Source organism: Glycine soja, chromosome 7 (genome assembly GCF_004193775.1).
Source record: "Glycine soja cultivar W05 chromosome 7, ASM419377v2, whole genome shotgun sequence".
Taxonomy (NCBI): Eukaryota; Viridiplantae; Streptophyta; class Magnoliopsida; order Fabales; family Fabaceae; genus Glycine; species Glycine soja.
The window spans coordinates 942,983-969,275 of NC_041008.1; the positions used below are offsets into that span (position 1 = coordinate 942,983).

General features: G+C 31.6%; 3 protein-coding genes and 1 pseudogene across 4 annotated transcripts; 3 read left to right on the top strand and 1 right to left on the bottom strand.

Moving 5' to 3' along the window:
- Positions 1–1,782: 1,782 nt before the first annotated feature.
- Positions 1,783–2,297, top strand: LOC114417956 (annotated as a pseudogene).
- LOC114417955 (dof zinc finger protein DOF3.1-like) lies at positions 1,848–3,692 on the top strand. Its single transcript, XM_028383048.1, has 2 exons — positions 1,848–3,020; positions 3,125–3,692. The coding sequence occupies exon 1, from the start codon at positions 2,330–2,332 to the stop codon at positions 2,963–2,965; it is 636 nt and encodes a 211-aa protein (XP_028238849.1). The 5' UTR covers positions 1,848–2,329; the 3' UTR covers positions 2,966–3,020; positions 3,125–3,692.
- A 9,246-nt stretch (positions 3,693–12,938) lies between these two features.
- Positions 12,939–13,667, top strand: LOC114419203 (zinc finger protein 3-like). The gene has a single exon (XM_028384849.1). The coding sequence runs from the start codon at positions 12,939–12,941 to the stop codon at positions 13,665–13,667; it is 729 nt and encodes a 242-aa protein (XP_028240650.1).
- A 3,502-nt stretch (positions 13,668–17,169) lies between these two features.
- Positions 17,170–26,235, bottom strand: LOC114417957 (ubiquitin carboxyl-terminal hydrolase 6-like). 2 transcript variants are annotated; one of them, XM_028383050.1, is made up of 18 exons: positions 25,991–26,235; positions 25,106–25,251; positions 24,865–24,900; positions 24,666–24,773; positions 23,526–23,626; positions 23,314–23,446; positions 22,432–22,491; positions 22,273–22,340; positions 21,921–21,971; positions 20,872–20,980; positions 20,310–20,398; positions 19,267–19,336; positions 19,055–19,135; positions 18,850–18,945; positions 18,304–18,352; positions 18,098–18,208; positions 17,934–18,008; positions 17,170–17,636 (listed from the first exon to the last, which is right to left on the bottom strand). In XM_028383050.1, the coding sequence occupies exons 1-18, from the start codon at positions 25,998–26,000 to the stop codon at positions 17,581–17,583; spliced, it is 1,449 nt and encodes a 482-aa protein (XP_028238851.1). In that variant the 5' UTR covers positions 26,001–26,235; the 3' UTR covers positions 17,170–17,580. The 2 variants fall into 2 exon arrangements, with proteins under 2 accessions (XP_028238851.1, XP_028238852.1); XM_028383051.1 differs by having other exon boundaries at positions 23,314–23,440; positions 25,991–26,233.
- Positions 26,236–26,293: the final 58 nt, after the last annotated feature.

Sequence of the window (26,293 nt, forward strand, 5' to 3'; positions counted from 1 at the left end):
ACCATTCCCGCTTCTTCAGGCTTCCACGTCCCAGATTTCCTTCCGTCTTATTCAACGGCTCAGATCTTCCCCAGAAACCCAATGATGCCCCTTTGCTTTGTTCGCACGCCAGGGAGGTTCCCTGGCCCACTGCTTGCCCTTATTATGCTGCTCTATGTTTGGAATGAGGATAAAAGGATCAAGAGAAAAGTAAAATATTTTTGTTTTTATTTTTATTTTCTCTTAATTCAATAAAATAAATTGTATTATTATTCTCATTTTTTGGGTCAATCATACCATAAGAGTGTGCTTGTTTTGCCCAATTGAGATATGATTACACCAAGTCCAATATAATTTGACTATAAAAGTAAGAAATGTGATGTTTTTCGGAAATAGAGATTGACATAAATGTATATTGGGATCGACAATCTATAAAGGTACTAAATATAATTTTAGTATATCTAAAATATAAAAAAATTGATTTTAATTTTTAAAATTTTTATCCTAAAAAATTAAGGTATGTTATATTTCGGGAACCGATTAAAATGTCTCTTGTGTTGAATCTTGGATGTGTCTTGAAACATATTTAATAACAAATTAAATGATAATCTAAACATGCTCAAAATTATTATTTCTGGACCTTATTATTATTATTATTATTATTAGGTAACACTTATTAATTTTTTTAAGTGACATATCATGTCAATACATAATATCGCAATTTTTTTCTAATTTTTTATATATTTTAAAATGAACATTAGAAAAAAAATAATCATTTTTAATTTTGAAGAAAAAAGTATTTTACAGAGTAAAATGATAATTTACTTATTTTATACAGACTGAAAATAATAGTTTTAAATTTTAAAATAACGAAATATGAATTTATATACAAATTAAAATTCACTTTTTTTTATAAAAACTAAAAATATCTTTAAACCTCACTTTCATTATTATCTAGAATTATTAGATTAGATAGACTATTAGTTGATAGTTGTGCTTTGTGGTTGGTGGATTAATTAGATTAATTAATTTGATAGAGACATTCTACTATCACAAACTAATGTTATGTTTAAACAATTAGCATTAGTATGATGTGTAAAAATAAATCTTGTTGATTTGTCTATTACCATAGGAATTTTTGTTGTTATTATACCCTACTTTTGCCAAAGAATAACCTGTTTCCTTTTATATTTTAGTGTTACTTTTCCATTACCAGTAGTCCAGTACACTTTGGGAAAGTGTGTGATATGCAAAAGTCATGGATTTTGCCTCTTTTCAACTGGAAGTTTATTTTATAAGAAAGAGAATTATAATTTGTTAATTAAAAATATTTTTTTTGTCTACAATTACAGTGTCTTCTACAGAATAATCCTAATTCATTCCGAGTTTTGAGAAAAAAACATTTATTTAAAGAATTAAATATGTATCACTTTAAAATCAATTATTTAATGATAAAAATTTAAATATTTTATAATTGATCATGCACAGTTATATATTTTGGTAATGGTCTTTAAAGTAAAATAAAAGTAATTGATAACTTAGTTTTCTACATATGTAAGAGCATATTTGGAATGCTTTAAATTCAGTTTGGAGAAAAAAAAATAGTTTTACGACATACTTAATTACCTTTAAAAATATGTCTCACATAGTTATATTTGATCTGAAATTAAGTTTCTATAAAAAATCAACTTTATTTTAAAATAAACTCAATTTACAAAATAAAACTATTTCATAATTAAGGTGATTCTATTTGATTTGTGAGCTTGTGGTCACTTCCACGCGGATGTACTGGTTGACAACATCTTCATCTTTGTCAACATTTTCATGCTCTCCAAATATCATCACATGCCATCTCACATTTCCTCTTCAACATTGCTTGCTCCATGTTTTCTCCACTTTAATCTGTGTGCTTTTCTCCTCAGTCACTACCACAGAAATCCAACAACCGAACAGAAGGTTCAATCTCTATGCATTCGGTACTTTGTCTTATATTCCTATGTTTTATATTATAGCCTATAAAACAAACTCTCTGAAATTGGTCCTAGATTGAAGACTTTTCATGTGATTCCATTTACACTAGACCTCCAAAACACATTTCCAGAGTCCCAAAAAATCCAACCTTTTTGTCCTCTTTCTTCTCTTCTTCTCTCATTGGTGATTGGTGGTTCAACTCAATTCAATTCCTTTTTGCCACTTCACATCCTCAAAAGCCAACACCAACTACTGTTTCCCTCAAGCAAAAGTTTGGATCTTCCTACACCAACCACTCAGTCACTCATCTCTTAACTTTGACACTTATCTTTCCATAAACACCATACACACCCTCTTCAAAATTCAAGTCCTTTCTAGGATGCAAGACCCAACAGCATTCCAAGGAGTGAAGCCACCCCAGTTTCCTGAACAAGAACAACTCAAGTGTCCACGTTGTGACTCCAACAACACCAAATTCTGCTACTATAACAACTACAACCTCTCGCAGCCACGCCACTTTTGCAAGAACTGCAGAAGGTACTGGACTAAAGGTGGCGCTTTGAGAAACATCCCTGTTGGGGGTGGAAGCAGAAAGACCACAAAACGTTCTTCATCAACCTTATCAAAACGCTCTTCTGCACCATCTTCTTCCTCTGCAGTTTCGGATCCTGACCCGACCCGGATTTGCACCAACCCGGTTGATCAAGATCAAAGGGTGCTCAACATTGGTGGTGGCAGTTTCAGTTCCCTTCTAGCTTCATCTGGGCACTTCGGAACCCTCTTGGAGGGTCTGAATCCATCTGGGTCGGGTCTCAAAATGGGTGAATTTGTGGAGGGCGTGAGTTCTGACCCGGGTCTGAATCTGGATTCGGGTCTAAACCCGGATTTGCAGGTTCAGAGCAATGAGAATTCAGAGAGTTTTCTAGGTTTGCAGAATGGTGATTCAAGCTGTTGGAATGGTACTCATGGTTGGTCTGATCTTGCAATATACACACCTGGCCCAAGTTTTCAATAGAAGCTTAGTGATAAAAGTTTGAGACTTTTTGGCTTAATCCAGCTTCTCGATTATGGTGATTGGTCTTATATATATAATATATACTTAAATACTATGGTTGTGTTTTTTCCTGGTTATAGAAAAGTTTAGTGGAGTTTGATCTTGGGAAATTCATAACAGGTTTCACCGTTCAAAAAGCACTTAATGTACAGGATATTCAAATTCACATTCTTGTGAAATATGAATTCTATCTTGTCAACTGGATCAATCTTCGTTCATATTTACTATATGATTATGTAAAGAGTTATATAATTTGATCAAGCCTATGGAGAGCATGCTATGGAGGATCATACATACACCAGAATGTCACTGAAGCAGCATCCTTTAGGTAAAGATTTTTTTTTCTTTCAATATTTTATATGCTCGTGATTGGTGTTTTTCAAACTTACCACTTGTGAAAATTTGGGGAAAAAAAAGGCATTTTTTTTGTGAGGATGGCTCGGAGGATGTGAGATGTTATTATCATATGTAATTTGGTATGTGTTTTTGCATAGCTTTTGAAGTGTCCTCGGATATATGGAAGTTTACATTGACAAGTTGTTGTTGACTTGTTGTGCGTTATATTTAGATATTTAAGGGGATTTGGGGATGATATGGGGAAATCTAAAGTACCGCCTTTGAAGTTGTATCTTGTTTGTATCTTATCAATGGAGAACCTGACAACTGACACCTTGTTTCTTTGCTCTTATGTTCCGTCCTGGTCAATGTTTTCAGATTCATGCCTCTCATGATCTTGTTAACTTGTTCAAAACTAAATGGTGTAAATGTTGGTATTATTTAATATTTATTTAACTTTAGCATTCTTAATCTGTATAATTTAAGCTTCAAATTTATGGCTTTAGTATAAGGGATGTTCCGTTGGTAAGCATATCTCAAATGGACGTGAGTTTTACTGTCAATGTGAAAATTTTGTAGGTAAATAATCTGTAAGTATTATCATGATTCTGACGAGTCCTCATAATTTCAGCTCATGAAAACTTTCCATGAGCTAGAGTTGTTCAGTTTCTTTTAGTGGAATTCTTCCAAATATGTTATTGTGTTCATTTTATTTGTACTTATAGGTATATAATTTTGAGTCAATATATGGCTTGCCAAGAATCAAGATCCCTCCAAAGATTGTACGAATTTCTATCTTAATGTGCTGCCATAACTAAACTCATGTTGAATTGATTGTGCTTTTGTGATCGAGAAGTGTGTGTTTTTTAATGGGTGTGTGATCATGATCTTAGTTCTCAAGTGGTCTCCACATACCATGATGGACCACTATGTGTGTGTGTTCTCTCAGTTACCATTTCATTTACGACGCCGCACATATGTGTGGGTTGCCAGCTAAGTTTGGCGACAGATTCATGTATATGTTTAATTTACGGAACTTGTGGAAATTATGCTAATAAATAGCTAGCTAGCATCAATATATCCTATGGGAGTATTTTTAGTAAAATCATAAGTTTAAAGAAAAATATTTAAAATTTTAAAACAGCTTATGAATAATTTAAAAATTGAATTTAAAATAAAAGTTATGAATTATGTGTTGTTTCTTTATGGCTATAAAACTAGAGATTTAAAGGTGTGTTTATATTAGTGACCATGTTAAAATAAGATTGAATATGACTTGCAAATTTTTATTTCATGTTCGGTGTATTTTAAAAATAATATTAAACTAGACAAGGGTTAAAAATAGTATATTTTGATTAAACTAAAGAGGAATCGAGAATAAAATATAAAATCGTTCCATTTGATTTTATGTTTGAATAGACAGAAGATGATGAAATTGCAATTGTGTAGAACACTAATGCTATACTTAGAAGAAGTGAAAAGGGGAGGAAGGAGAGATGAAAAAGATCAAAATATGTTTATACATTTTTTGTTTGGTATGTTTGTGTTTATAACATCGAAGAAAAGATTAAAATTCAAGTGAGATTCATTATATATATATATATATATATATATAATTTTTATACAATAAAATAAGAAGAAAAAATGATAACTTATTTTTTTCACTTTCTCTTTTACTTTAAATAATTATCTCATTCTTTTTTTCATCCTAGATCAAACGTACCCTAACTCATTTTCTATTATTCAATATCTTCAACTAGTTTTTTTTCCTCTTGAAGGATGGACCATGCAATGAAATGAATATTTTGTTTGTTTGATCATAGAAGTATCGAACAAATATTTTATTATAATATTAACAAACATTGGTATATAATTAGATTTTTTTTTAATCATGTTGAGTAGTTTTTGATTCTGTGACGTGAGTGGACAAACATTGTTGAAAGAAATTACACTTCCTCATCTCGGCAATTTTTTCTTTTAAATCTTGTTACGGATTAATTTCCGAGTGATAATTAGGGAATATTCTTATAATTTCTTACTGTCAATCTCATTCTTTATTAGGTATCCAAACACAACCTAATTCTTACTAAAAAATATCTCTAGTTTAATTTATTACACAGGAAATACCATAAAACAGTTGTTTAATGCAAACATTTATATCACTTAATCTTAAATAATTTCTATTGATTATTTATGACTGAATTTTTATAGGAAAAAAAGAAAAATGCTGGGTCATTAACATGGACAAAGAACACAGCTATTTTCTTTCACAGTTGATATGGTTTCATCTGAGTTTGAATTTGCGGTACTTCATTTTCTTTTCTTCCAATGTCAAACATAATCGGAACCATATGTATGGGCCGTGTACTTAGCCTAGTAGAATACTCAAAGAAATTGTCCCAAGTTACATCACAAAGAAAAACGTGTTTTGAGTAATCAAATTGATGGACACAAACGTGATGTCAATAGTTTGCTTAACTGTGGCCAACGTTGATTGGGGGGGAGGAACAGAATAGTCATGGTGAATTTCAAACTTCACATTTCGAATATCACAATCGACATGCAAGCTTTGACTAAGATTGCTATAAATGATCAGGAAAGAAGATATTGCTTAGCTTCTTCCCTATAATAAATGTGATCCACGTCAACTAGAAGATAAATCATGTGTTAACTCAGGCATGTTATCATTAACAAAATGTCTTAACTAACACATTGAGTGTCTTCATGACACACATGTTCTAGTCAACAAAGACTAGGGCTTTGCATGGCATACTAGACCTTTATGCCAAGAACAATTTCATTGGTACCTCTTCTTGAATCCTTGTCCCACCCTTGGGGTTCACCTCTAATATCTCTTCCACTCTTGTGTCTTAGATCTTTGCATGGCATAATTTAATTTAAGGTTCAGAGAGAAAGAGAATTATTTGAAAGTTAAGGTTAGAGGTTCATCGACGGCCGCAGAAATGGAAATCACGCACCCAATCCCTTCTCTGGTTTGCTACGAGCAAAGCAATCATTCATGAAATTGTATTTGTTTTTCTTCTTATAATGTTCATGAAATCCCTTCTTTAGTTATTACATCCTTGCATTTGTTTTTACATGGTTATTATTGCAAAATCAATATTTATTTTGGAATCAATATTGACTAAAAATTGCTCAAAACAATCAATAAAATATTACTAATAGAATGATGCAATCAATAGGTCAAAGAGTTTCATGGATTATAAAATGCCCAGTGAATGAGTTTAAGAATTATTGGATGCTAGATTATAAATTACTCAATCAATAAGTTAATAAGTCAAAGAGTTTCCTAAATTATAAATTGCTCAGTTAATAATAAGTCAAAGAGTTTTTTGGATTTATAAATCATTCAATCAACAACTTAATAAGTCAAAGAGTTTTCCTGAATTATAAAGAATTTACTGAATTATAAACTGTTCAGTCAATAAGTCAAAGAGTTTCGTGAATTATAAATCATTTTTAATTTAATAGTAAGTAAAAGAGTTTCTTGAATTATAAACGTTTAGTCAATAAGTCAAAGAGTTCTCCATATTATAAATGGCTCAGTCAATAAGTGTTAGAAATTTCATATGTATTTAATACGAAATTTTCTTTTTGTTGTGATAGTTGCTTAAACTTCTTATATAGTAAGATACTCCTTTAGTCCACTTTTATAAGATATTATTGATTAATTTATGCTTATTAAAAAATTGATTAATTTATGCTTATTAAAAAATTGATTAATTTAAGAAATTAACATTAAATTTATCTTTAATTATAATTTTTTTAAAAAATTTACTCTTGAATAATTAATGCATGAAAAGGAACTAATAGTAGCATAGTTTTAATTTTAAAATTAAACTCTTCACTTCTCCAATCCTTACAAGAGAAAAAAAAAATCATAGCATTTATTATTTATGAACTAGATTTATTAAATGTATTTTGATAAAAAAAAAATAATTATCCATATAATATAGTTTTAGCCCAAAAGATTTAGCATGTAATAAGGAAAAAATAAAGCAAAACGTCAAATCAAAAACTAATAATTAAATATACTAAGAGGGATTAACTTACATAAAAAATTTGGTTTAAGTTTAATAGATCAATTTATCATTATATTTATTTTTGACGTACAATAGTCACATGAAAGTTTGAACCTAAGACCTCATACATATTACTCCAAATCTCTCATCACTGGATCACCCTAATGGTTCAATTTTCCATGATTGATTTCTCCTCTTAGTTATCTATTGAAACTGAGGTCTTAAAGTCTGGAACTTAATCAGAAACTCTTGTAATATTATTTCATGTAATCAATTAGCAACAAACCGTGTAATAATATTTGACATAATAGGCGAAATAATTAATAAAGATCATATCCGATGATCCAAAGATAACTAACATCACCATTACACCATTAAGATCTATCACAAGATAATCAGATAAGGTATTTTTTCAAAATTACCAAAACAAAACGGTTATAATAGTGTTTAACAACGATTACTAAGTTGAAGATTGTTATATATAAGTCACTTGTAATAGCTGGCCTTGAACCACTAAAAGCTACTGAGGCAATCTTGGCAGCAAAGATAAAATGGAAATCAATCATGGAAAAGTTGTTATTGCTGCTGCATCAAATAAGTCAGCATCATTAATGAAGGAAGTTTTTTGCAAGTATTGCAATAAGAAGTTCAGTAGTTATCAAGCCTTGGGTGGGCATCATAATTCTCACAAGGCTGAAAGAGAGCAGAAAAACAAAACAAAATTCTTAGCAAGGCTTCTGCTTATTATAAAAAATCATCTGTTAATTCAAATCATGCTTATGCTTATGGGTATGGTGGCAAAACATTAGGGGTTTCACCACTATCCATGACTCCTTTTAAGCCCTTCTGTTATATGGGGTCACACATGACTATCAACATGTTGCTGCATGGCCATGGCAGTACCAGATTTTGAATCCTCCTCAACCCACCATGCATCAATTCATGGCTGAAGGGAGTGGATTTCATCAAAATCACAAATCATATCAACCTTCAATTTCTTCTACAGGACCAAATTCAGGGTCACAACCACAGCCAAATCATATCCACACTTTTATGACTGATGGGAGTGCATCTCATCAACAATACAAATCACATCAACCTTTGATTTCTTGTACCGTTGGAGAAGGACCAACAAATTCAGGGTCAAAGCCACATTCATCACATCCTAGTTTATGTGATAAAGGCAATTTTGGGCAAGCAACCGATTCTTCAATGATACATCAGAAGGCAATCATAGAAGGGTCTGATTTGAATGTCAAGACTTCATGTGATCATGAGAATTCTGCTCCGGAAAATAGTTCTTCTTCAGTGAATGGAGCAGTGGAGAATCTTGATTTGATTCTCAAGCTTTGAAGTCCCAATTCAGTCTAATTTCATGTTCTTTGGTGAATTCACTAGAATTATGCTAATGTTGAGGGACTTAGTAATTTGGTATTAGTGTTTGTATCTGGTATGCATAATATGGACAAATTAGTCATTTCTTGGAACATAATAAGACTTGTTTTTTCTGATCATTATCAACTGTGTTGAATTGTTATATTGCTTCAGCCCACAATAACAAACGCATCACTGTCCTGATTATTATAAAAAACGCATCATTAATGTCTTCGACGTTGCCAAAGCCAGATTGTCATTTTATATAAATTATTATAATTATATGGACTTTCTATTATCAGTACTAAGATTCAATATTTTAATGAATAATATTGGACAGTAAAATCTCACTGGATGAATTACATACATATTTTCACTAGAATGTCATAAAGGAGGTTATAAAAAGATTGACTCAAATTAATGAGCACCAGATAATTAAATAAATAATAAAAAGAAGTCAAATTACCAAAACATAATGGGCAATGATTATTAAGTTGCAGAGAATGCGAAACTTGTTAGTATACTATATATAAGTCACTTTTAATAGCCTTACACTACCGTCAGTTACAAAGCTAACTAACCCTCTTAGTTTCTATTTCTTGGCAACAAAGAAAGCAATCTTGGGAAGAAGAAAGATACAATAATGGGAGCATACAGAAATCTTAAAGCAGCTGCAAGAAAGCATGGAAAAGTTGCAGCAGCAGCAGCAGTATCATCAAATGAGCCACCACCACCACCAGGAGAAAGGTTATTGCGTTGCAAGTGTTGCAATGCCGAGTTCGATTGTAGCAACGCCTTGCGTGAACATGAGAAATTCCTCGAGGAAGAAATGGAAGAAGAAAGCAGAAATTCTTCAACATTACCTCAGAATGAAAGCATACAGAGGCAACTTGGACAAGAAACCAGCAATTCTTCAATATTGTCTCAGGCGGCTCAGAATATTACCATGCATCAGTTCCAAAGTTTAATGGCTCAAGGGATCAGTGGATCATCTCATCAACCTTCGGTTTCTTGTTCTGCAGTGCCAGTTATAGTACAAGGACTTCCAAGTTCAAGCTCACAGCCTAATGGGAATTTTGGCCAAGAAAGCAGTTCTTCAAGAAGACCTCAGAATGAAAGCTTAGAGAGGCCTCATTTCAATGTCAATGAGAGGCAATTTGGCCAAGAAAGAAGCAATTCTTCAATATTACCTCAGACTCAGAATATTGACATGCATCCTCAGTTCCAAAGTTTAATGGCTCAAGGGAGTACTGGGCCATCTCATCAACCTTTGGTTTCTTCAATAAGACCTCAGATTGCAAGCATAGGGAGTGCAGCATCTCATCAACACCGCAGCTCATATCAACCTTTGGTTTCTTCTTCAGTTACATCAAGTTCAAGGTCACATCCTAGTTTATGTTATGAGGGTAGTTCTGGCCAGGAAAGCAATTCTTTAGTAAGGCCTCAGAATGCAAGCATAGAGAGGAGGAGTGATAAGAGGAAATTTGGCCAAGAAAGCACCAGTTCTTCAATCAGAGAGAGGAGCCCTGCTGAATGTCAAGCGACTCAAGCCTTCATGTGATGAGAGCAAAATTGACCAATCAAGCAGTTCTTCAGTAATAGTACCTCAGAATACAATCACTGAGGTAGAGGGGCCTCAACAAATCAGTTCTTCTTCAACACCTGTGAATGGAGCTCAAGAGGAAGAGAAGTTTGATTTGAATCTCAAGCCTTGAATTCACAAGTTAGTCTAGTTTCGTGTTCTCTGGTGAATTCCTTATAGCATGAGATTAGAAATTCATGATGACATTAGAGTTTGTATCTGGTATGCATAATATGGACAATTTAGTCATTTCTTAGAACATAATAATAATAAGACCTTTTTTTTTTCTGATCATTATAAACTGTGTAGAATTGTTATATTGCTTCAGTCCTCACTTGTCAAGTATCGATGTTTAGATGTTGCAAAAGCCAGATTCTCCTTTTATGGAAATTATTAGAATCATTTGAACTTTCTATTTTCTATCATCAGCACTAAGTTTAAAGGGACATGAGCAACGGAAGGGTTAAAAGTTCTTTGTATCAGGAAGTGCCAAATCCTGCACACCTGTTTGTATCAATTTTATGCATTTTGTTGTGCTTGTGGCTGCTGTTTTGGGTTCATTTGCACTTCCTAACTGATATTGGACCAACAAAATTGTCTGCCATTTTGCGTTTCGAACTTGCAACTTTTGAGTGAGAACATATATTTTTGCTAGATTTTCTATAACTAATTGCTTCTGTTATGATGAGTGCTAATATAATACGAAAAGAGGAACAGGTGATATAATAAATTTTAATTTGAGTTATGAGGCGAGCACATTAATAATAAAAAATGTGGGGGGAGTTCTCTGCTCTGTTTTTAGAAAATAAGACAAGTTAATATTATTATTATTATCGATTTTCCAATTAAAAGAAATAAGTCGTATTTATTATCATTCACTTCCCTAATTTATATTTATATAGATACATAAATAGGGTGAGAAATAAATTATTCCATAAATAACTTTATTGGCTGGATTGTTAAAATTTAGGCTAAATTATAATTTTAGTCATTCTATAATTTCAAATTCGTAATTTTAATTCCCATATTTTAAAATTAAGATATTTAGTCATCTATTTTTTAAAATAAATAATTTTAGTCATTCCATTGATTAAATAAAATAAAAAATAAAAAGGATAGATTTAAATTCATGACCTTTGACTAAAAAATAAGTCAATAGTTATTAAATTAAATATTAAATATTTATTTTAATTTATAATTTTTTATATTTCAGAAAAAATAATAACTCTTAACAAATAATACATCTAAAATAGAATTTATAAAATTATTTATTTTTTTGTCTTTAAATAAAATGTTCATTTTCTACAAAAAATCATAGATTTAGAATTATAAAAAAATTAAAATTACAATTTAATCTAAATTTTAGCAATCCAACCAATAAATTGGGTTCACAAATTTTATAAATTTTAAAAAATATTTGATATTTTGTTAGTAAATTCAATTTAACGTACAATTATTTTTTTAATATAAATTGTTTTTTTAAATATATGTAAATGTGAGCATAAGATTATATAACTACAAATATATCAAGAGAGCTTAATTCGATTGTTTAGTATAATGTGTGAATTAATAATAATTATTTATATGTGTCTTTGATTCCTATGAATAAAACAATATTCAATTTATTTAAAAGTTGGTGTGCATGATCATTCAATAATAAGAAAATATTCAACGCTTCTATATATATAAAGAATTATTAAGTATTTTAGATCGATCGTCCTAACCCTATGTAAAAAAAAAAATACTATTTACATTGTACTAAAAATCATTGAAAAAAGTACTTTCAAAATCGATTTTAAGAAAAATAAAAACATTTTGAGATTTTGATTCTAAGTAAATTAATTTTTATTTTAGGATAATTTTAGTACAATTATATGGGAATTTTTAAAAAGATATAATACTTTATTAATCAATAATATTGGATGATAGTATTTCAAAGGATAAAATATATATATTCTTATAAGAAATAACATAAAGAAAGTCATAAGCGTGTATTACTCTTTATAGAGATTTTATCGTAAAAGATATTGAGAGAAATAAGAAATAAGTAGGAAAAAAAATGTAAAGAAAGGTGTATTTATAAAAGTGAGTGAATGAATCTTGATAATAATAATACTAAGAACAATAAAGAGAAAGTAATTTCATAATTATTTTCATTATCTTCCTTTTAAAAAAAATATTTGCATTATATTTTTTAAGGTTAGCATATTCTTAAAAGGAATAAAATCAAATCTAATAAATTATGAACATCTACGAATTAAAATAAACATATTGATTTAAAGCAATTTTACTATTTATGAATATAATTTCACGTTATCAATAAAGGAACAGGGTAACAATCATGGGTACCATATCCCTGGATAAATTACTTTACAATTAAGATATATCACCAGATAATTAGAAAATAAATTTTTTTCAAAATTATTACAAAAACAAAACCCTCATAACAACAACAACGATTACTTACTTCAATAGAAACTTGTTATATATATATATGTAAGCGGCTGTTAATAACCTTGTACCACTAAAACCTACTCTGAGCAAAAAGACTCTCCAAGTTTGGAAGCAATTTTGAAAGCAACCAAGATAAAAAAAAATAATGGAAAGCAATGTTGAAGCAGAAAGCAATCATGGAAAAGTTTCTGCTTCTGCATCAACATCAAATAAGTCACCACCAATGAAGAATGATTTAATTTGCAAGTATTGTAACAAGAAGTTCAGCAATTACCAAGCCTTGGGTGGGCATCAGAATGCACACAAGGAAGAGAGAGCAGCAGCACAAAAAGAGAAGATTCTTAACATGGCTTCTGCTTATAACAAAAATTCATATGTTGGTGGGTTTGTTAATTCAAACCAATCTTATGGATTTGGTGGCAAAACATTAGGGGTGTCACCTCTATCCATGACCCGTTTTAAGCCCCATTATTATAGTAATTGGCCTCATATGTCACACGTTGCATGGCCAAGGCACCAGATTTTGAATAGTGTTCAACCCACCATTCATCAGTTGCAAACTTTGATGATGGCTGATCAAGGGAGCGGATTTTATCAGCACCACAAATCATATCAACCTTTGGCTTTTCCTATACTTAGAGAAGGAGCAGTAATAAATTCAGGGTCACAATCACAGTTATTATTAAATCCTAGTTTATGTTATAAGGGGAATAATTTTGGTCAAGCAAGCAATTCTTCAATAATACCTCAGAATAAAATCATAGAGGGTTCTGATGATTTGAATATCAAGATTTCTGGTGAAGCAAAAAACAGTTTTTCTTCAATGCCTTCCAATGGAGACGTGAAGGAGCTTGATTTGACTCTCAAAATTTGAAGCCCCAAGCTATTTTTGAGGCATTTAGTGATTTGCATGATATTAGAAATTCAGGAAATTAGAGTTTGTTTCTATTTCATTATGCTTTTGGTTATTTAGTTATGTATTTAAACTCCTTTTTTTAGTGCTTGTTTAGATAAGTTTTCTTTGTCTTTTTATGCTTCAAACGACAGAAACAACAAACACCCTAGTTGTGCCCCCATGATTATAAATTATAGTTTTACCTTTCTTTATGTTCATTCACTTTTCCCTTCCATCCTTTATTGTTTAATTCAAAATTACGTCCATATATTACACAACTTTTGCTAATGAAGTAAAAAAAAATATTTTTTTCTCATTTTATTTTAAAGACAAGATGTATCTTTTAAGGATATAATCTTGCTCATATACTACTATACAATTCTGCTTGATTATCTTTTCCTATGGATATTTAACGTTACTGCGTATTATTTCTCATTATTAATCTGGGAAACAAAATTCTTTCTAAAAAATCTTTTTGATAGATTATTTTATTTATGAATAAATACTTTAAATTATTATATACGTCAATTATATAAATTATTAATTGAACCATATCACCTAATTAAATAATGAATATTTGATTTTCACTTTTAGTGTGAATGAACCATAATGTGTTAAACTGCTCATTGCTTCTAATATTCACCTTTAGAGGCAATTTTATAATTTTGAGAATATATTTGGATTTTCTGATTTTATAACAAAATAATTAATCTATAAGAGAATATGTATTTAAAAAAGTACTAAATGACTATTTTTTGGTATTATCATGTAAATCTTTTGTTTCGTTACAGATATATTGATTATTTATGAGTGAAATTGAATTCGGTACCCTTAATCAAAATTTTAAGTTTAAACCTTGTAAATATATATATATATATATATATATAGAAGATAAATTACACTAAAAATATCAATTAAATTTCTTAACGAGTCATGAAATGGATATCTTACAACAAAATTATGGTAATCTAAACAAACAAAAATCAATTCAATAGACATTCACGTGACCATGTAAAACTTCAAAAATAGCATTTGGATTTACATGCTAAACTAATCTGACCGCAAAAAGATGCCACTAGCTTATCATATCGAGTTCATATATTTTTTACCAATGCAAATGTAACAAATCAGTTGACCAAAACAAATCCCTTTTTTTATGCTACAAATTCATCAAAACGAATGTATGGAGATTTTTCTTCAGGTGCTCCTAACTCTGAATAACTCGCTGAATTTTGCCTTGTCTTGTATATAAGAAGAAATTATTTCAACCATCTTTTGTTAAGAGCAGAGGGATTAGGAACTCCTTGGATTCGAGGTCAAGGAACCTCCTGTGCTATTTTTACTAAGGTTATGCAAATTCATCTCCCTTAATTCATTGATTTCAATTGCGTTTTATACACTGCTTTGTTGGAACAGATTTCTAACAAATCACTAACAAACTGACAAAGGCTCTAACAACCTCTAAATGGTTATAACTAACTTATTCCGAGTTCTATGGCAATGCATTCTTGGCTGAAGCTTACAGTAATTCACACATGGGCCTCAAGTACTGCATCTGTCTCCTCTTGTGTGTTGCTATCATCTTCACATATGGATGTCTGTGTAATTAGTATATCATAACAAAATATTATTTAATATAAGAAAATCTTTAATACACAGAAATCAAGTAGCACAAAAGATTATCTAAAAAAACTATTGGTGGCAAAATGGGATTAAGTTAAACAAGAGTACGGTTTAGTTATTAAAAATCTGAAACCCCAAAATTTATAACATGTATTATAAATTTTTGTTAATTGAAAATTGTAATTAATTATTTCTATTTACATTTCTTACCAATAGTTAAAAAATATGTAAAATCAATTGCAATGTTCATACAACTTTTGTGCAAAGTAACCTTATAATCAAATAGTAAGATGATTGATATCACAAATAAATAAATAAAAATATTTTATTTTTCCTATTTATTGTTTATTGGCCAGCTGTCCTTAGGACAAGAACCATAACATAAGCCAATGAAAATTTAGGATTATGATATATGAACCGCAAAAATAATAATTTTCTTCTAATAAACGAGTCACATCAAAATTAGAGAGATCTTATACCAACAAAATATAGATACTTTTTCGTAATTTACTACTTAAGGATGTCATAATCAACGTACTTGAAATAGTTATGAAATGAGTGACATCTTGGAAAAAAAAAATTATGAAAATAATTAATGATCTTAGAGAGAGAGAGCTCATTCAAACATGTTAGAGCATTCAAACATGTTAGAGTTAGTTGTCGAAATTTTGGAAAGAAGAGAGAATCCTAACCACCAATAAAAATGTTGAGTAAAATGTTATGGTATGAAAGTTACTTAGAAGTTCTTGTGTATATAATTAAGCTTGTCTTTCTTTTATGACTTTGGGAAAATAATGATAAAATGAATAAGAAGAAAATTAAGATATACTAGTAAATAAAAGATATTAAGATATTCTAACAGTTTTTCTTGCAATTGCTGAAATATTGGAAAAATTAATAATCATTGGAGTATGAAAAATAAAGTTTCCCTTGAGACATATACAGTAATCAAACCAACCTACCTGTGTACGCCGTTCGTCAACATATGTCTTTACTTTGTGAAGTAAAGCTTCTTTCATCCTGTTACAAAAGATGGCGTGAAAGTTATCAAAGTAACATGGATCATAAAAGTATACTCAACTTAAGAAGAAAATCATGAACGATTCGGATCGGGTAGATGAACCAGAACTCCCCTTCTTCCCGTCACTTTCGGATCTCGAATTTGTTTTTTTCTTTGTTGTTGTGCTTGCGAGGAGAGAAGTAGAGAAAGATGAGAGATGCTGAGGATAACAGAGACTGCATTTTTCTTTCGGAGTGAGATTGTGTTAAGAACTCAGAGTATTGATTGAAATAATGAAGTGCAACGCACATCCTTTTATGATTAATATATTGTGCCAAGTCAAATAGATTTGATCTTGGTCCATATATCTCGTATTGGAGGATTGTCGGGCAAATAACTTGTCTTAAGCACATAGAAGTTCAATTATCGGATCTAGATGTAAAAAAATATCTCTAACTAGTAAATAACATGTTTTTTTATTAAAAAGCTTGAGAAGGTTAAAAATATATATTTTTTATCCATAAAAATCAAAACATAAAAAGTTTAGAGTTTACAAGTCAATAACTCCTAGTGAAGCTAAAAGATATCTGTTGTCCATTACCATTTAAAAAGACTATAAAAATGATAACATTAATCATTACTATTGCATTTTTATCATGATTCTTAGTTTGGAAAATTAGTTATTAATTTCTCAATTAAATGTCCTGAAGATACAGATCAATAAGGCCCAAATTAATAAAACAAGTTATGTTAAAGTTAAAAAAGCAAACAAACAAACGCACAAACAAACCATTCAACATAATATTTAATTAGTGGTATTACCATAAAGAGAAAACAAATCAAAATGCCACGACAAAGGGTATAAAATATTTAAAAATATATATAAAAAAAAGGATTCGCTTATCATAATCAAATTAAACATGTTTATGTCAAGTTTTCATCCTGTATTGTATGCTCACTAAGCATTTCATAAAGGACGTTGCTCTCGCGTTTGATTCATAGAAATAATAGGCTAGGCTTTCACCACAGAAATGTATGTAACTTGATATTCAAGTGCCTCTTGGACCCAGTCGATGGAAGGAAGGAGATTCAGGGGTACCATGCTTCATTTCAAATCCTTATGCATCCTTTAAAAAAAATATAATACCTAAACGAAATAAATACCGACTAATGAGCATCAAACCTCAGGAGTAGAAAACAAATAAACCATTTCTCATTCACAATCCTTGATTCTCTGAAGTAAAACACCAAATCGGCTCTTCCTAGCAATTACACAGATACAACACGAGCCTTGTACATGATTATATACGCCATGTGCCAATCACCTACAGACAAAGATGACAGCAAATTTTTTATAGACTCATCTATATATATATACACACACATACATACAACAAATTTGAAGTTGATGTAAGTAACGGATGCACTTGTGATTTCCTAATATAATAAATTGGCTAATCCTTTACGAAGGAAGAAAAAAAGTTCAAGATATGCATATGCAAATTGGCGATCATGCTAGGCTCAATTGGGGAGAAAGCAGAAGGGAGGGGGTAGCAGGGGAGAGGGAGAAGTAGTAACAACGATATCGATGTCGGCAAACTAATTCTGTTGTATATCCTCACCTCCTCCAGATAGTCTAGTGATGTCTTCTTCTAGTTTTGGTTTGGGATTGTCATCATCAAACTCTATCCATTTCCCTGCCAACAACAAAAATTAATATTATTGCTTGAAAGAGACCGGGACAGAGTCAGATACTACAAACACAATTCTGTTTCCCAGAACCAACCATTTTCTTGCTTGACCCAACCAACATAATGTCCTGAATCAGCACTTCTACCCTTGTGGGTTAATACAGCAACCAAATCATAAATTCCAGTCATCTGTGTTTCCTTTTCACCTATAGACAGAGAATGGAGTAAAAAGCAGAAAGTGGATTGAGAAAACAAAAACAAAATAAATAAATATGAGTAGCATAATGTTGCAGGTTTTTACCCTCCTCCATGGGAACTACAGATGGCTCCCCTCCTCCACTTGTTGCTCCCTGAATCAACGAAAGAAACAAAGTATTAAGGATTGTGATTATTTATGCGTATGGTAGCAGCATCTAGCATGTGGTATATGCAATGGTGATTCAATGGAATGGACTTACTGTAACAAAATGACCATTCCTATTTCTCAGTTTGGCAGCTTTAGGAATGAATGGCTTTTATAATTGATACATGGAATCAATGTAAATCTAAAATCAAGGTTTAACTTTTCTCGTATACAATAGGATCTTGCTAACCAGTGTCCTAAGAAAACTGGTTAAGAAATCAATAAATCTAAGGTTTATATTGGAAATCATGATGGAAGTGCATTGAAAATCATGGTAGGAGAGCATTAATAATACTTTTTAAGAAAAATTATTCCTTAACAAGTGTCTGAGGGTATTGGTTAGATGGGATGAAATTACTACTTCATACTTATGCTAGCAAACAACATGGCAATCATTAATTACTGCATATCAAGCATGATGTTTCAGTTTGGCTGTTTCCTCACCTCAGCATCAGACATTTTTACATCATTTTCCTTCTGAACAGAGCTTTTCTCATTCACTTTCAGACCAAGCTTTTTGCCTTCTTCATTTCTTAGGATCTGAAGGTACAATATCCAAAATGAGAATATAAGCCCACACATTTTACAAAGCAAACATCTTTTTCTTACAAACAACCATAAGATTTTCATGTCAAGACAAAGAGTATACCTGTCTAGGAGCTTCCAATTTTTTACGAAGTTCGTCAGAACAAAAATCATAAACATCCAACTCCAGAGGATAATCTACTTTCTGAGATAACCAAGCACAATGACATTGTAAAATAAATTTCAGAAAGCAAACAAATTCTTCCAAGGATAATTTGTCCGACTCAACAATAACTATCCAAAAACACACACAAAAAAGCAGATAGTGAGCTTTACCCGCAAAATCTTAGCCTTCTGGTTGGATTCCCTCTTCCAAAAGAAACGGACAAACTGAACAGTCAAGTACCTTGAACAGGAAAAGGTTGAAAATCACATCACTCATAGCAATTACCAAGGAAGAAATAACACAACAAAGAAACAACCAATCTTCATCTCAACAATTACAAGGCCAATATCTTGAGGTCCAATTTTGTCAAACTCAAACCAATATTTTAATTCTGATACATGAGAAAGATTGCAAGTTATATAGAATCTTAACTCTTTCAAAATAGTTACATAGAGATGTAAAATTTCAATTAGTAATATTAAAGAAGATAAAATAAGAACTCATGAGCCATGACTAGAATTGTTACTTAACACCATCCACACTCAATCATAGGAATTACAATGTACGGCCAAAACTAGACAGACTTGTTTTCATGATAGACCGTAGAAAGATGTCTTGGCACAGTCAATTTAAAAACCCAGCCTATCTAGTATCTACGATTTAGACCATTTTCAGTCATAGCCTACAAGAAATTTTAAATTTATTATTATGGTTTTGACATTATATTGTGAGGGTGAACGGGGGAAAAAATAACACAAAAATAAACAACACAATTGAATCCCACTCACTGTCCCTGTTATTATGAGGGGGGGGGGGGGGGGGGGTGGAATCATTATTGGGCCAGTAACAAACATGTTAAGCTTTTAGATTCTTCACATGGTATCAGAGCAACTATATGACCAAGCAATTAGTTTCATTAAATTTCAGCACAAGTACACTGGACTTACGCATTATCCATGCTTCAAACACAAATGACTATTGAATTAAGGGATGAATAAGACATTAAAATCATTCATGACTAGAATTGTTACTTAACACCATCCATACTTCATTGAGTTAGCATTGAATGGTCCCATAAACAACACCTTTGATGCAAGTTATACAAGAAAATGTAGCTTGAACTTGTATAGTTCAAAAACTCCAACTGAAATCACATGACAACAAAGAAAAAATCATCCTAAGAAATATCATTTCAAAAAAAGAGAATATCAACCTTGGTAGGGCATTAATGCGTGATTCCTTCAAGTGTATAGCACTACGGCCCAATACAAGTGAAGCCTTTTCTAACTCGGATTTTAACCCCTACAAAAGTCAACTAGGTTAAATAAAAGTTCATGAAAAGTGTATTCATCATAAGGAATATGCTGTTACACATTAACCACAGCATGAAAATCATTAAACAGATAATGATTTCTAAAGAGCAAAAATTTTGCCAATAATTCCTTATTGTGGTCTATAAGTTTAAGTAAATTTCAGCAATCCAACATATCATTGCACTTTCACTGACATAATAGCATAGTTATACAACTTTATCAAGACAAAATTATCAGTGAAATCTTAGGAGTGAACTAGGGAAGAGGTTGGAATAGTAGGGAGAAGAGATGGACAGATTAACAGAGCAAGAAGGATGAAAAAGTTAGACAAGCAAAACAAAAACATAAAAATGGGGGTTAGACTTGCAAGGAGAAAACAACATCCTTAGTAAACAACCCCCAAGGTCCCCAACACACAAACACACATGTTGTCAATGGAAAGAGAGATGCCTTAGCACTTACATGTTTTATCCCTTCATGCAAATGGTTCACCTCCTGCGATATGTGGCATTTAAGTGAATAAACAGACTCTGCTTCTGAGCTTTCTTCCTTACTCTCTTGACAATGAATCCTAACAAGTTATTATCAAAATGACTACATTAAACGGGATACAATTTTATGGACATCAGTAAGCATTTTAATAAACTTCAAAAAGTGTGGATTCTCTCTTTTTTTTGTAGTTTTTTTGGTGGTACAGTCACTTTTAATTCATAATAAATTGAACTAACCAGAATGCTCCATAAAGCAAGGACTACAATGCTACACAAGGAAACAAATGTTCACACATAGAACAAAATTAAAATTCTCTCCAGCCAAGACTGACATCATGGATACATAAAAATATGAAAAGAGGTCGTTTCCAGATTCAAACCCATGACTAACAAAGCATAACTTTACCGCTATGTCAGGACTTGTCCTCAATTTAAATATGCATTAAATATTAATTTATCAAATATATAATCTATACTTATCAATATTTTTTAAGCAACCCAAGCATCATAGAATAAATAGTTTCTCTTGAAAGTTGGTAAGCAGTTGTGTCTTAATTCCTGATTGCATTTAATTCAAAAACATTGCCAGCAAACAACTTCTTTAGCATAGTTAACATCCCCAGACAATGAAAAAAGTTGCCTTTGTATTTATTTATATTCCATGAGCTTCCATACTGTGATAAACTAATAGGTTTAATCTCTAAAAATATAATACGTGGATAATATGCCACTGGCACAATTTGCTAGATACTAGATATAAGAGAGCATGCTTTAGGATGAGAAATAGCAAAAAATAACATGACAATGAGACGTCTACAAGTAAAAATCAAGAAAAGAAAGAATTTACTTGATTTTTCATACATTCAAGGCAAGCCTGTCAAATCACTAGACTAGCTACAAATAGTAGCTAGAACAATGGTACAAATGAAAACAAAAAATTAAGCATAGAGTACTTTGAGGATGTAATTAACATATTGCACGTTAGTAGCCAACAATTGGGGAGAAAGTGTTAGACTGTACCTGCTAATAAGTTCTATGCCAAAGAGGGCCTTCACAGCATCGGGATTTTCACTGAAAATAAAGAATAAAATTTGTTAGATTGAAATTCACATTCTGAATGCAAGTGGATGATAAATATTGAGTAATATATAAATCAGGAGAGTTAACAAAACCTAGTAGACTGTATTTTAAACAAAACTAGATTGACCAAACAGTATGTCAAGAAGAGAGAAGTGAGAAGTGAAGAGAATGGAGATCAAATGTTTAGTAATTTAATTTAAATCTGCCACATTTTTTAAACAATATAAGTATCAATCGTGAGATACTGCCACAATTGCATTCAATTCAGTTACCAAGAAATAGACACAGTTACCTAGATCCAGGGGATCTGAGGGACTGAGAGAGTGTGTATAAAAGTTGTGTCCAACATTCTTCAGCATCCTATTAGACATGAAAAATAAAATAGGTAGGTATACAGTTCACTACTAGAGCAATAAAACTAATTCCATAAGGTGGCATGCAACTTAAAAACCTGTTGCATGAACACTCCATTATGCAGCTGGCCAAATTGAGGATATTTTTTCCGCAATACCTGGCAATCCAGGGCAAGAACAGAGCAGTAAGCAACCATTAAAAAAATATGAAAATAAAACTTTTCAATATACAATGACAGAGAATAGCTATCCTACTCAAATGACATAAAAGAAGTAAAATAAAAGTGGCAGAGGATACACATCAATATATTCTTAAACCACATTCTAATAGTGACAAGTCTCCACTTTGGAAGTTAATTTCAAAAGGACATAAATATGTTGGTACAAAAAGGTACATGAATAAATTTTTCAATAACAGACCAACAATATACATCAATCTAAATAAATGAAACATTGGGTGGTAGAAGACATTCAGATGGCCAAATAACACCGACAGTCATCAGAGGTGGCTGGTTATCAACCCAGGGTTAATATGGGATACAATAAAAGGTAGAACCTAAACTCCATATTGCCATACTCCTAAGACCTTGTCGAATTGAGATTTAAAAGATGTCAGAAAAAGAACAAAGTAACAAAAATAATAATAATTTAACTGAATTCCTGAATCCATAAACTTGTGCCAACATATTTATGCCCATTTTTGTGCAAACATATTTATGTCCATTCAAAAGGAGAACATAAATATATTGGCACAAAAAGAAGTAAAAAAAATAGTTATTATGAAATTTAATTTAATGAAAATCTAAAACTACCCAATACTGTGTTACTATGAAATTTTCAATGTACCATACTAATCACTAACATTAAAAAATTCAAAAAAATGAAAGTCTTCCCACCCAAAAACATACAGCATCATATAAACAACAAATTAACAAAGATAAACAAATAATTAGTTATATAATGAACACTATATAATGTACCATCCAAAATTGCATTGGCGCCACAGGCTTGACACTTTTATCAAGCTCGCTGAACAAGTCACGGGTTGCAATGGTCAACAGATGAGAAGATTGATCAACATCATTGTTTCGTCCTGAATGTGAATAACTGATTCTAAGAAAGTTAATATTATTCATCACATCTCAGCTTCAAATGCAGCAAAATGTCAAATTGTGTCTTAGAAAAAACTTACTTAGTCAAAGCTGACTTTAACTCAGGCACAGAATGGAGGCATTGCAATGTTGAATTCATATAACATGTGTTTCCCAAGTTGAAAAGACCAGCAGTATGCCCCTAGGAAAACCAACAGGAAAAAAAAAATCAAATGCTAAAACAAAAATATTCCTTCTCTAGTTATCAATGAGATAAAACTAGTCATTCAATGAGAATTAATTAAACTCCATCAGTGTTTCATCCTTTCAGGACCAAATTACTGCCAATTTAAGGACCAAAGTGATGGCACAATTTGACATTGAAGGACCAATTTGATATCATATATACTATTAAGAACCAATTTGATGTTGTGTTTAATGGTTGACCAATACAATGCTATGTACATCTTTAGAGGATCAAGCAGAACAAAGACCCACTGAACATGTTAATCAAACACTAGTGTATGGCAATGGGTCAGTGAATGAGTGGTCAGACCAGTGGGTCACTAATTGAACCGCACCAACCGGTGTAAAATAAAGTGACATGAAAAATAATATAAGAGTGTGTGTCTATATATATATATATATATATATATATATATATATTATTTGTTTTACATCCACTCAAAAGGAAGCATAGCTTAGTGGCACTTGTTAAAAATAACTCTTCTGCAAGTACAATGTACAAGGTTTGAATCTTGTTGGTGTTGTTTTTTTTTTTTAATATTTACAAAATTTGTGCTGCAAGAGTATTAATTACAGTTGAAAAGTCAAGCATGTATCACATGGATCAATGTCTGTTGTGTGTGGATTAACATGCCAGAGTGAAAACTGAAGTCAAGTCATGAGATAAAAAAAAAAACGGATGAACCGGTTCCAAGCACCAGGTGGACCAGTTTATACCAGGTCAAATGCATAACCGATCTGGTCATGTGCTGGACCAGCACTGGTTTCCGGTTCAACTACACGGCCCAACCCAGTTTTTATAGCACTGTTTCTGTGTTCTATAAATGACTGACAACATAAGGACAAAAATACAAGATTGTTAGATTATACATCTGTTAAGATGCTTATGACTCATGCCCGCTATTTTAGAGCTACGCTATCACAAAAAATAAAAACATAACCATTTGCAGTTTACCAAGTAACATATGTGTGTGTAATTAAGAATTGAAACTTACAACAGCAACTACTTGTTCTTCTTCAGGAAGATCTTCAACAAAAACAGTTCCCTTCTCAGGAGTCTTTACAACTTCATCAGCTGTACCCATCATCATTAGCTTTTGACCCTGGAAAAAGAAGATTATGTAGATCTATTAAATGAAAAGATGTACGGAATATAGTTGAACGGTAACGAAAAGCACATTCTAGCATCCTAACCTCTTTCACCCCTACTGTTGACCAATCAGCATCATCCTGCATTGCAAGAGGAAATTAAAGGAAGAAAAAGAAGAGCTCTGAAACAACTTCATTCCAGCTTATTTATACAGAAACTTTTTATAAGACCTACTAAGATCAACTCACTGATTATTAATAAGGAAATATGAAAATCAAATCGGATAAAGCATGGTCAGGCTAAGTTTGCTTATTTCTTCCAGTATCACTTCAACAATCTACTTACCTTCAAAAGACCACCCTTGACCATAATTTTTTGTCTTTCGGGAGGCACACCAGTCAAATCATACAATTGGCATTTAAAAACATAAGGAGACTGGGTAGTGTCAAGTTCTACATCTTTGAAAATCTCCTTTTGCCATCTTACGCTTACTGCAGAGAAAGATCAGTTGAACTTGTGAATACCAGAATGACGAATTCAGATTAAAAAAAATAACAATCAACAAGACAATAGCAGTAAAAGGAACTCCATCATTATCTTTCAAAATCAATTTTAGTCTATCAGTAACATCCTTTACGAGATGTAAAACAAGACAATCATTCATACACAATGAAAAATATTTAAAATCAGTTAGAAACCCGTCGTAATTTCCTCACTATTCTTATAGCATAGTTAGACTTCCAAAGAAGTGAAATGCACCTACATCTTCACTTTCGAAAGTTCCAAGGAACACTGGATAATGATAATAACAAAGTGTAACGAAACACGGAACTTGAAAACAGCATATCCAAGCAAGATAACACTGGATAATGATAATAACAAAGTGTAACGAAACACGGAACTTGAAAACAGCATATCCAAGCAAGATAACACTGAGTCACCCTAGCTTACACAAAATAGATTAATTTCATAAAGAAAGCCAGAAATCGAGCTCAAAAGACAACACCTCGTCAGAATTCAAAATGAACAGAAATTCCTTGTCTCATTAGCACAAACCCTAAATTACCAACGCTGCATCTCTTAGATTTCGAACAGTAGTAAAAGTAATAAAAAAAATAACAGCAGCAAATAAAATTGAAATAATAATGCATCGAAATAAGGGCTATGAATGCGTAGAGAAGAAAGGAATAGTAGCATGTTGAGAATAAAAGAGAGAGAAAGGTGTGTGACCTGTAATCATGGTGAGAGTGAGAGGAAGAAAGGAACAAAGAGTTGGGAAGAGGTTGGCTTGAAGAAAGAGCAAAATGAAACGAAACAAAATATATTGAGGCCTTTGTTTCTGTGTGTTGGGGTTTTATATTTGGGGCGAGAGCAAGAGGAGATTGTCTGGCCCACTCTCTCGTGTTCACTGCGCCAGCCGACGAACCCAACCCCACGAGACTCTTCTTTTGTTGGACCGCGACTCTCTACTAAATCATATCAGCCTTCGCAACTTCCGGAATATGACAGTATTATATTATGAAAAATATATAT

Excerpts from the sequence above, each read along its gene's own strand:
- LOC114417955 (XM_028383048.1), top strand. The coding sequence starts at position 2,330 with ATGCAAGACCCAACAGCATTCCAAGGAGTGAAGCCACCCCAGTTTCCT.
- LOC114419203 (XM_028384849.1), top strand. The coding sequence starts at position 12,939 with ATGGAAAGCAATGTTGAAGCAGAAAGCAATCATGGAAAAGTTTCTGCT.
- LOC114417957 (XM_028383050.1), bottom strand. Across the intron at positions 23,627-24,665 it reads AAGAACAAGTAGTTGCTGTT|GGGCATACTGCTGGTCTTTT; the intron begins GTAAGTTTCAAT and ends TGGTTTTCCTAG. Across the intron at positions 18,209-18,303 it reads TGTAGTTCCCATGGAGGAGG|GTGAAAAGGAAACACAGATG; the intron begins GTAAAAACCTGC and ends CTCTGTCTATAG.